Source organism: Corvus cornix, chromosome 4 (assembly GCF_000738735.6).
Source record: "Corvus cornix cornix isolate S_Up_H32 chromosome 4, ASM73873v5, whole genome shotgun sequence".
In the NCBI taxonomy this organism is placed as follows: domain Eukaryota; kingdom Metazoa; phylum Chordata; class Aves; order Passeriformes; family Corvidae; genus Corvus; species Corvus cornix.
The window spans coordinates 15,650,057-15,662,147 of NC_046334.1; the positions used below are offsets into that span (position 1 = coordinate 15,650,057).

General features: G+C 38.9%; 1 protein-coding gene across 6 annotated transcripts in view; it reads right to left on the reverse strand.

Moving 5' to 3' along the window:
- PTPN13 (protein tyrosine phosphatase non-receptor type 13) overlaps nucleotides 1-12,091 on the reverse strand; it is a 113,421-nt gene that overhangs the window by 32,918 nt on the left and 68,412 nt on the right. For all 6 annotated transcript variants that reach the window (XM_039550574.1, XM_039550573.1, XM_039550575.1 and 3 more), the window contains 8 exons: nucleotides 6,628-6,847; nucleotides 5,610-5,684; nucleotides 5,326-5,500; nucleotides 4,962-5,115; nucleotides 4,690-4,828; nucleotides 4,107-4,259; nucleotides 2,582-2,764; nucleotides 1,416-1,578 (listed from right to left, as the gene is read on the reverse strand). In XM_039550574.1, the coding sequence (XP_039406508.1) occupies nucleotides 1,416-1,578; nucleotides 2,582-2,764; nucleotides 4,107-4,259; nucleotides 4,690-4,828; nucleotides 4,962-5,115; nucleotides 5,326-5,500; nucleotides 5,610-5,684; nucleotides 6,628-6,847 (1,262 nt within the window). The remainder of the gene's footprint in view (nucleotides 1-1,415; nucleotides 1,579-2,581; nucleotides 2,765-4,106; nucleotides 4,260-4,689; nucleotides 4,829-4,961; nucleotides 5,116-5,325; nucleotides 5,501-5,609; nucleotides 5,685-6,627; nucleotides 6,848-12,091) is intronic.

The window sequence follows — 12,091 nt, forward strand, 5'->3', positions numbered from 1 at the left end:
CATTTCATTTTTTTGTTTTTCCATATGCCCTTTCTGGAATCTAGAGTGTCCTTTTCTTTCCTGTTATATATGTCCTTTTCTTTACTGTTTTGCTGAGTGCTCCCAACTACCAGCTTTTACTAACATATTAAGAGTTCAATTTAGATTTAGTGAAGTTATGACAACAGGCAATTTTTTAATTGTTTTTACTTTTAATAATCAGTGTGATGGAATTAACCATAATGCCTATTTGTTTGCTTCTGATTATGAGTGACTGGTGGAATCTGGGACCTCTGATTTCCAAGTGATCTGTACTGCACAGAAGCAAACTATTGTTTTCCAGACTCCCACAGCAAAACACATAATCCATCTGTCAAGAGCAACCAAGTTTGCCAAGCCAAGAAATCCTTTCCTGTATTGCTTTTCTTTGCAATTCAGGACAAGCAAACTCTAAATCAGAGAATAGTACAAAGGCTTCAAGTCTCTTGGTCCTGTTTCTTTGCCTGAAGTTGGCTGAGCCCAACAGAACAGAAAAAAGGCTGGATAGTTGCTACATGCCTTTTCCCACTCCTACTGTTCGGTTTTTTTTTTTAAATTAGAGATCACAATATCCACAGCAATGGGGTCAAACTCCATCCCAGCTACACTAGTGGAAGTCTGGATTAACAGCAGCTGGAATGCAGACAGATAACAGGGAACAAAGAAAGCGTGAGAAGGCAGATTGACCAAAACAGCACTTCCAGACCATGCTGAAGGCCAGCCAGCCAAGTGAGCTCTGCTCCAAATAGTGAATAAATTAGTAGTACAGAGGGATTTTTTCAACGATTAATATCCAGTTAACATTTGCTATCTAAAAAGAATGCCTTTACATTTTCTATTATCCATGAAGGAAATGGGAATTATGAAGGAAACTGATTCTTGGTGTTGTTCCTTACCAGGTCCACCCAACATTAAGTGGAATAAAGACAGCTGTACCCACACCTGAGAGATACAGCACCATGGAATGCTCCTTATTTACTTGCACTCCCATGAGCACACCATTCTAGCTGTAATTCCACATTATCAAACCAATCCCTTTCACATTAAGCAACAGATAAAAATCCTGCTATTGAAATATCTTCAATTTATTTATGAAAAAAAGTCAAAAGCCTTTAATTAAAGGGGGAAGTACTATTAGTGACCTATTTTTAGATTCCTTTTAGTTTAGAGGAGCTGCTGTGTGCCAGCTTTTCTGTGTTCTCCCAACTCCTTTCTCACCCCTTAAAAAAAATCTAAACAAGCTTAGCTAGTAGTCTCTTCACAGTATAAACCATCCAAATGTAGATCTACACATACACAGCACTCAGCAGAATTACTGAAGCTCCAGTTCAGTTTTTCTCCTTACAAAAAGACATCTAGATTGCTATTAAAAACTAACACAGCATCACAGTCCTTACCAATGTCCTGAGTGTCTTGGTTGCTCTGCCTGGTTCTCATCTGTAGCTGGAACTTATGCTGGGAAGAGCAGAGATGCAAAAGGTACTGGCAAGTCTTACTATTGTCAGTCTGAAAGGCATGCTTGATGCCATCTGATGTGTTCTGCAGAGTTATTTTCTTCTTCTACACAATGGAGAAAGAAGAAAGTTGAAGACAAATTATTTCTTTTAGCCTACAAAGAATTCTGTTATTTGCTTGTGCACAGTTACAGCATTCAAACTTTCCTGAAGCAAAATGCACTGATGGGAGAGGTTTCCGTTAAAATAGGAGTCAAAAGTAATTTGAGATTTACAAAGTAGTTCTTTAAAGCTACTCCTGGGCTAGATGAGAAGGTGCATTATTATTATTTAATCCGTCTCTGTTACTGTCAGTGCTCAGTAATGACAATCAGAACTATTACATTTTGCAGGATGGGGCTTTCAAAGACCCCTGAGGAAGTCACAAGGGATGCTGCCATTTAAGAAAAAAATAACTAAAAGCTGATCTAATTACCAAATGTATCAGTTAATGTTCCAGGTGTTGAACTTATCTTTTTAGTGATTTTTAAACTTCAATTTATCAATTCTAGCGGAAACCATCTCACAGATGAAATAGGCTGTAGCTTTTCAATAAGGTATCAGACAGAATTAGAAGTGCTGTTTTCAATGCCTTTATAAAGGTTAGCATTTGAAGCTCAATGACTCATTAAAAACTGTCACATGATCACCAGATTACAGTTCTTACAGTTCAACCCACTTAAGTTGGCTGGTATTGTCCAGATCAAGTGTCAGCCTGTTATCTATTATCATTTAACTTAACTACCCTTGGAAATAGAACTTGAAAGCAACATAGGTGCATCTCCTAGTCATACTGAGTACTGGCATTTGCCTGTACCCAGTCCTCTAATGCAGGACTCTCAGTCTGCTGCTCCTTCACCATCCTTGTCCATGCAAGCGAAGGAAAAAAATGAAACCTTTAAAACATGAAAACTCCTATTTCAATCCCATAATACAACAGCTACACAAAACACAGTCAGATTATGCTGTAAAACAGCAGCTTAATTTGCAAAAACGACCAACACAAAACTCACAGTAACTGAAGACACAGATAGAGGTGTGTACACACAGAGGAAAAGAGACCAACTTACACTAAAGGATATTTTCTTTGTCTCTCTCCATGGGAAGCGCAGTACAGGTGTACGGGCACCATTATGAACTTCAAAAATGACAACTCCTTTGCAGCACACTCCCAGAAGGATGCCTGTTTGGGATCTCTTCTCAGGCAGCACGTGATGAAGGTGAACCCCATATTCTGTGAGCCTCTGGCACAACTGTACCGACCAATGCAATGAAACTTCTATGAGTATGAAGTTAAGGCCATCACAAGTTTTTCACACCACTGTATAAAAGTTTTCATTTAATGTATGGATATAAATGTATGGATTTTTGCAAAAATAACCCTCTCTGCCTGCTGATTCCGTTTACTTATAGTTTACAGCCATTATGACAGACACACATCAGCTCAGGGTTTTAAGACTTGGTAGTACTTTTGACCTGCCAAACTGCAGCAAATGAACCCAATGTTTATTAAAATCAAGCAGGGAAAGCACAAACAGAGAACATGTGTGAGTAAATCAAACTTGCACAAAGCAGTTGTTAGCAAGAAACTGTACCTAGACAGATGCACTAGTTATTAACACATTTTTTAAACGCAAAATCAAATTAACACTGCGATTCTGTGATCATATTAAGGCATCATATGCAGTTGCACTCACTTTGCACTCCCAGTTATTAATCCCTGTTGTCTCTTCAGTACTGGTGTAAGGGACTGATGTAATGAATCAACCACAGGAATCTAACTGCTGCCCCCACCAGATCCCCAGCCAGGCTAGGTTTTAGCTAGGATCATGTCCCCTACTTTGTTCTCTGTGATTAAGTTCCAAGAATACTTCTGTAAAATGAGCAATAGACTAAGAATGGATAAAGTCAGCTGAGTGCCTCTTCCATCACATACTCAAGGAGATGGTGGAACTACACACTGTGCCTGTGGAATTACAGTGTAATGGTTATTTGGTGTTTCAAACAGCAGTCCTTCACCCTCTGAACTCATTTTGATCAAGGCACAACCTGACTATTATCCCACGAGCAAACACCATAATTAGATTTCTCAATGGGTCCTTTTAGAATAATCCAAATATATCTGAGGATAATGGCTTTCCTATCATCTTACATAGAACCTGCACAAGAAATTCTCCTTGGCAGTGCTTCTGGCTTGCTTCATACCAAGTGCCACACACAGCATTAGCTGTAACAAAATTTTTTGTAATTTATGGGTTTTTTCCCCTCTACAGAAAGCACAAAAGACATGGGGAATACAGAGTGTGCTGCCTCATAAACAGAGCTTCCTTTAGAGCAAACACAAGGATCAATAGTTGCTTTTAGCTGGCTTAAGACTACTGATTGAAAAAAAGTGAGAGAACTTCCCATTGGTTACAATTTCTTTTTGTTTGTTATGATGTGTCTTTTGGACAAAATCTTTTCAGCTTTCTTCCTTTCAGTGTTACTCAGACCCTGAGTTGTTATACTGTGCTTTCACTTGAAGTTCATGCACCCATATTCCAACAAGGGAATTCTCCAGTCACAGATGAAGGAAGCCAATTGCTGCCCACTTACCTTCAGAAATTCTAATTCTGTCTCTTTTTCAGAGGCACCCACATAAGTGCTGTGCAGTTTTGGCAGCTCCTCCTTGATGTAGGATAGATCCAGCTTCTCCATCACTCTTGCTGGGACATAATGTTCTAGTCTGAAATAGGACAAGCCGTGCACCTGCAACACGAAATATTCTTGTGATGGCTCCTCCATATACTGCCCTATGAGCACGACTGAAGCACAAACATTTGTTTTTACAAACAACTATACATTATAACTCAGAGGATCGTAAGATTTGAGTAAGGGAAGGGAATCACAATCCCCATCATGACCCACAGCTTATTTCATATCAGTTTCTCCATATTCAAGCCTGACCCTACTTCCACTGAAAAAAAAGGCTTTAGCACCCAGATCTTGAACTAAATTCTGCAACTATCTGTGTTAGACTTTAGGAACACCTGCTCACAGTAAAATCTGCCAGGAGCTACCAGCTGAGCTTCCAGTCTGGAGGAGAGCTGTGGAGCACGTGTGGCAGATCACAGTCCAGTCTTTAATGAAGCAGCAAGATCACAGTTCAACAAGATCAAAGGTGAAATTGATGATGTACCTCTGCCTGGTAATCTCCATACTCAGCTTGGAGAGCTAGGGATGCTAATAATAAGGCTGTTTCATCATCGCAGTGCATCCTGTCCTCTAGGATGTCCTTCCGCAGCTGCAGGTAGTACTGGTGACAGGTCAGCGTGTGCCTAGAACAGGAATATAAAACAAAACCATGAAAAAACTTACACACCACCTCTGGTACTCCAGTATTTGATTAATACTCCATTGCTGTCCACAAATTTAGGGTTTAAGGGGCTACAAAAAATTTCATACACTCACTGTATAAGACTGACATCATCCACAAAAAACTTTATGCGAAAAAACAGAGTGAAGTTGACAGGAGGCTTGTTCTTCTTCTTTGGTTCTTCCTTCCATCCTTCTGGAGCTATTTTACTTAGCTTTATGTCAGGATCCACGAAGAAAAACTCATTGTCTGCCACAAACATGAAAGACAAGGACATGGGTAAAAGCATTAAAACCAAGTATTTGCTCCAGATGGAGGATAATGACCAGATTTATAACTCTGAAATTGGGCACCGAACAGCCAAGTTTTCCATTGACTAACAGTGACTTAATAAGAACAATATTCCTTCAAGGGAATACTGAATAAGGACAGAAGAAATAATTTAGTAGTTATTCTTACCTCTTAAAGTAGCCAATCCAAAGAAGTGATGCTCCACCAAGCCAATATGGGCAACGACCATATCAAAGACATCTTTACATATTGTTTTGGTGTCACAGGTCAGCTCCAGCTTCTGCCCGCTCAGAAGCATCACATTTACTTTTCGCCTGGTGTCATCATTCTTGCCTTTCTTAGTCTGCATTTTGTGAAATGAAATCTGTCAACATTCACGCTTGTGATAAAAACACATTTGTTGGTTTAACATACTTCCCCTGCCACAGATGGCTGAACAGCCCCTTTCTTACCAAGATAGACTTTGGTAGATCCAAGGAGATGAATGGCTCAATCGTCATTTTCACAAACTCTGGGCCAAAGAAATTCTGCAAATCACAAAAGAGTATGAGTGAACACTGTGTTGCTGGAACAACAGGCTGAGGCACAGTTAACTCCTGCCCTGAAAATGCAAAAGAGGGATCAAAGGCTAAAATTTTACCATTGCCTGCTACCCATTGTGTACTATATGCAAAACATCTTCACAAAAACCTCTTAAGGGCTGGGGGGAGGAAGAGAGAGGAGAACGAACCTGGTTAGGTAAAGCCTACATAAAGTAACTCATCTTAATGTGACGGACTGGAGACAGAGACAGGAATTACTACCCTGTATTAGGGCAGCAAGTCCCTGAGTCTTGTTTCAAGTTTTCCCGTCCTTACTTAAAAAAAAATATCCAGTTCATGGAAAGTAGCAGCAGAGGGCATCAAGCCATCGTCTATTCTACACATCAGACACTGTTTACTTATATACCTTTGTCTCCTCCTTTGTGTGTAATTCTATATTTCATCCACATACCAAGACAGCTGGGAAAGCACCAGGGATTTGCACAGGGATTCCGGTGAACTTAGGGGCCAAATGAATCCTCTCTTTACCTTCCAAACTTGTTCATTTAATAAATAACCTCTGATGCTGGTGGGGCACATCCACACTCCACTAAGAGAAATGCAAATGAAGTGGCTGAAAACACCACAGGATAGAGGAGAAAACCTACGCCTTACCTTTGTTAGGATGCTATATTGTTTAATTGATGCAATTGTCAAGCCTTGCTGTCTGTTTTAGCATCTCTTGATGCCACTTTAGGCTCTGTAGCCACTAATGCCACAAAATCTCAGAAGTTTTACCCTGTGAAAATAGGCCAACACCACACACTTGGTATTTAATCTGCTGATGACTGTTTATTACAGGACCAATTTATGAATCCCACAGGAGAGTTTCAGTCCAGACACTGCTCTGTTTCAATGTAAACAAGTTCACCTGAGCTCAAGGCATTACCCTCAGTTTTCTTTGTGTCATGGCTGTTTCCAGGGCTATTTCCCTCAGTGGGTCTCTGGTGATGTCAAGCACTGAGGATCTAATTGCATCCCCTGGGTAGAGGTTAGGCCGGGACTGCCTCAGAGCCATCCTAGCTTGCAGTTGCACCATTTCTTCTTCCTGACGCTTCAGCATCACTTCTTGACTTATTAGCTTGCCTTCAAATGGTGCTTCATGCTGCCTGTAGGATAGTCAGAGGGGATGGCAGATTAGCAGGTATGCCTAAGACATTCTGCTGCTGTAAGCACATCCCTAAGTGGAAACACAGAGCACAAGCACCAGTCATCAAATACTGCATTAAACACATTTATTCAGCAGCCAGGAGGTTACCTCTGTGCAGCAACCCATCACTGTGGAGTAGAAAACAAGCAAACACACCAGGTTTCTGCAGCTGCCTGTAGAACTGCCTCATTTATTCATATGAAAAGAAAGGCTCAGCTGCAGTCTAAAAAAATACTCAACACTACAAACCCAGTGAATCAGTGCAAAATTAGTAGATGCACAAGAAGAAAAGTATTAATGCTTTGCAAATATCTTAATCTCTGTGTTCAAGCAGGGACTACGAAAAAGGCACGCTCAAAAACATGTCATTAGAGAAAAAACTGAAATAATAGTGCATTTTCTCTAAGTAAATATTGCTCCAACACTTTCTGTTTGCATGGGCCTGATGTTTATTCCCTGATTTCTCCTGAGAAGTAGTACAGCTTGAAATATTTACATAAAAATGCCTATGTAATAACATCCTATATACTAAATTATTCTAAATATCTTACACTATTGCGTAATAATAATGTTTCCATTATTAATGGAAAAAATAATGTTTCCACAATCTTATTTGCTGAAAATGCTTCCTTTTTTTTAAATTCCCAAGAATGGCATGGCTGATATGCAATCATCACAATAACTAAATTAAATCTAAATTTATAATCTGAAGGAAAAAATAAGGAAAAACAAACAAAAAAAAGCATAAGTATTTCAAAAAACCACAGCAAAGTATCTACAGTTTCTTTTCTCAGCAAGTATTGATCTCAAACATCCTATCAGTTTTATTTTCTATGGAAGGAAAGAAATCATGTCTTGCTTGGGTGAACAAAAGCCATTTTTTGTTTGAAAAATAAAAATATGGTTAGGAAATGTGAAGAATTGAGAAATCCAAGAAAAGTAAAACCAACTTCCACTCCCCTTCCCTCTGTCCTATGATTACAAATGAACACCTTCAAACCCCAAACTAAACATAAACCAATCAAGCCTTCTGTAGAAATTCAAAAACAAGAAAAAGCAACTAATATAATTATACAGAGGCAACTTTTAAACAAAAATGAACAGGGGAAACTAAGGTAGCTTTCAAGCACAAAAAACAATTTTTGGCAATTCTAAACTGAATGTTTAGCACACCACCTAAACTGAGTAAAAACATGAAAAGGCAAAGAAAATGTTTAGAAGCCTGTGTATCATTGCAGTCATGTTTAAAAGTATGGATAAATATAGAGTAATCCTGCACTGACAGTGACACACGGCCCTTTGTAGTAAGGTAATATACAGGCTTTTTAAAAATACATTAAGTTTATAAACCTACTTCCTAGGAGAACCTAAAGATATGTTTGATGAGTGACAAATCTGTTAATAAACTAAGAGAAAAATGCACCTGTCCAAGACAGTACAGTTGTCTATGCTAAATTGGTGGATGTGATTTCAAATTTTATTTTCATCTTTTTACGAAGCTACTAATGAATACCAATGTTATGAACAGTGCATCACAGTCTCCTAATACTTAAGTGTCACTGGATCCAAATCCAGCACTAAAATAAGAGTTACATACAATGCTGAAGTTCCTCAAATGGAATTTCAGGGCAGACACAGAGTAGTTACAGAACAAAGGTATTAATATAAGTCCATTATCCTTTCCCCTGTGCAGGGCTTTCATAGCATTTTTTCCCTTCTCCCTCCTCTGCTTTTATCTACAATAGACTGAATAATGTGCACCTAAAATGACAAAGAAATGAGAAAAGGCCTCAGACCTGTCAACACATGTGCATGTGCTTAGCTTTTCACCATGAGGAAACTTGTTAGGATTAACATATATGGGAATATTGACAAAGCCCTAAGTTAAATACACCCACAAGTGCCCTTCAGATCAAGGTCTAAGGATGGGCTCTGAAATAAAACAAAACCAAACACTTTCTGAACATAAATATCTATGAATTATCAAAGACATATGAAAAAGACATGTTGCAACTGGCTCTATTGAAAAACTTGCTGCTGTGAAAACACCAAGTGCAAAAAAATATCTTGCCTTTTAAAAAACATACAGCACAGAAGCAATGAGAAGTTCTTTGTCATTAGGCTTGTTTTATCATCTCTGTTGATGCATATTAATTTCTCTGAAAACTGGAGTGGGTGTGGGATGTCCGTGGAGGAAGCTCAAAAACCTAAGGGTTTAAAAAATTTCCTAACTTAGTACATAAGCACTATCACCAAGCATAAATCTGCATGTTTCAGCATCCTGGGTCAGTTAAATTAACTCTGGCATGGTCAGACTGCCTGTTTTTTATGGGGAGCAACATGATTCAGTCTTTAGGTTCCAAGACAAGGAATGCATCTCTCCTACAGAAAAGGAAATACTGTTGACCTATACGGGAGAGCTCATTCGTGAAGTTCTGAATATGCAAGTGTTGTTATAAAAACAAAAAAAAATTAAAAAATAAAATCTAAATTACATTCCTAACAGATAGCATCACGGAAGTGTGTTTTGTGTGGTGCTTCATCAGACAAGTACTTGGCTGCTACTCTGTATTTTCATCAGTGTCTGACTGCAAACCAGAATCTCACAACTGCTTATTAACCTGCAGATGGTAGGGGAGCAGGAACCTGGAAAGCTGACGCTTCTGAAAAAAGGGAAGTGAATTCTCTCTTCACCTGGGGTACTTACCAAGAAATTAGCAGGTATTGGATCAGAGAAGGAAGTTGGAAGAAGGGAAGCAGGTAGGCATTCTCTAATGATAAGTGCAGTGGGAAGGTCAGGAGTAGACTGAGAAAGATGGATGCCTTTTGGTAAAGTAGGAAGGATATGAAAATGAAATCTACTGGAAGGAAAAGACAACAGAAGGAAGAGATCCATGTCAGCTGCTGCTCCTAGAGAGAAAAAGGAAGAAATAGTAAAGGAAGAAAAAGAAAACAAAAGAAAAAAAGGAAAAAAATAAGGAACACAAGAAGCAGAGAGGAAACAAGACACAAGCCATTGCCACAAGGAATGCATTCCAAGAAGCTTAAAGGATAACAACAGTCACAGACCACAAGAAGGGTAATACTGAATGTCTATGGCTTCTGCTAATTTAAGATCAGGTCAGCCCACCCAAACAGCACAAGCTGCACCTTCTGATAACTCTGAACAGCTTTTGTTGCTTCTTTTAAAAGAAACCTCCCTCAAATCCAGATTCTCCTAGTAGATTTACAACTCAGTTTTATAAGGATAATTCATGTATAATTAAACAGACTGGCTCTAAAAATATGTTACAGGAGCAGTAAAATGAATATGTATTGAAGTACAGGTGGTATCTCTTGAACACAAGAGAGACACTGAAACATGCTCCCAAGCGCTGATGGAATTTAAGTAATGGATTAAGTTGCATATACTTCCCCAGATCCTGGAATCAATCAAATGGCCAGCCAAAGCATGTAAACTCTGAGATCCTGCTCCTTGGAACTACTTGTTATCACTTGTTTTACTTTGAGACCTGAGGTTTCTGAAGCTATAAAAGCCATGGTTTGTTGGTACACGGATGTTTTACAGCAACATGCAATGTCCTGGACGAAGATACTAAGTTACTTTCTTAGAAATCCCCCACTTAACTAACTACCATCTGGGATGGAATTCCTTTTACACTTGTTAGCATCGGAATGTTTTAGGAGCTGCTATAGTAAGACAGCTGTTTTCTATTCAGCTCATATTACTAACAGAGGTATAATCAAAGTATGACTACAGGACTGAGTTCTGCTTGTGGCTGCTGTTCTGTTTCTCAGAAGCTCTGCAAAAAAAGCTAGTGAAACTATGTGGCAGCCTTATTTTTTCATCTTGGATATACGTACTGCCTGGTAGTTAGATTAATAAAAAAAGCCAAACTTGTTTACCTTAGGAAAATGGGTGAGCAATTATGAAAAACAGTAAATAATTATCTGTGGTACCCTACCACGACATTTTTGTGCAAGTACAGAGTGGTATCTTTTAGCAAAACCACAGAGAGGGGGTCAAGGATACAGGAGATTAAAAGAAGTACTAAGCCTTAAGATAAGGCTGTATACTTACATACATGTGAAATTCATTCCATTGCTAAGCACAACAGGTAAGTCTGTGCTGTGCTTGCAAAACATATTTTCCTTCTAGATTTCACACATATACAAATTATGTCCATTAAAGGTACCAGTCTTAACAGAGTAATATAAAATAATGTGAAACAAACCATGAGAAACTATGTACTGCTTTACCTCAGCATTTTCACTTGCATAATAGGCCCGATTCATTTACAACAATGACTCATTTACAATGTGACTCATTTACATACCACATACTACTTTCTGTTTCTGAAATACTTTGTAAATAGAAACAAAAGTTCTCTATCAGCATCCGCAAATTGCTGCCGGTTTATTTGGAAGCACAGCAACAGCGCTGAATGGGCAATTTCCTGGGTTCAAGGCAAAGCAGAATGAAGGTTGACTTAGCAGTTTTCAACACAATGAAAAAAAAAAAAAAGGCAAATAAGTTAAGAAAGCTATATATTGATTCTGTACAAACATTGGCAATAATCTGCTTTGCCATTTTAGTGTGCTGCTAAAACAGCATGAAACGCAAAGTAAAAATTTACAGTTCTTGAACAGGGTTACATGGATTATAAACCAGTAACCCTCCCCTTTAGAAGTCTGCTATAAACACACATATTAGCCAAAATCCTCTTCCTATGTGAAGATGGGCTGGATTCCCATGACTGCTTGGACACCACTAACACATGCAGCATTACACAGATAGATATCATATTCCTGACAAAAAAAGCCCCATGTGGACTCAGTCGAGCTGCATCTAACTACTTCTTCCCTGCAAGAAATGCCAATGTATAGGTTTCTAGATGACTCTGCATTTGTCAGGCAAAGTGCAGGTAGTAAGGAAACCAATTCATCAAACCAGGTAACCAAAAGCTGTACGACTTCCAAGGATCTCTTCTCTTGCTCACCTGCACTGAGATACAGTTCATTTGAGACCTTGCTTTACCCAGATCCATTTTTGGCACACTATATAGTGCAAGGAGAAGACACTCACTTATTTTCATCTCCATGTTCAAAGAATGGCTCTAAGCCCCATTAACTGCATATCACCCTTTGCATTAAGTGAATGTGGAGGACACATTCACCAGCAGTGTCACATCACCCAGCACAG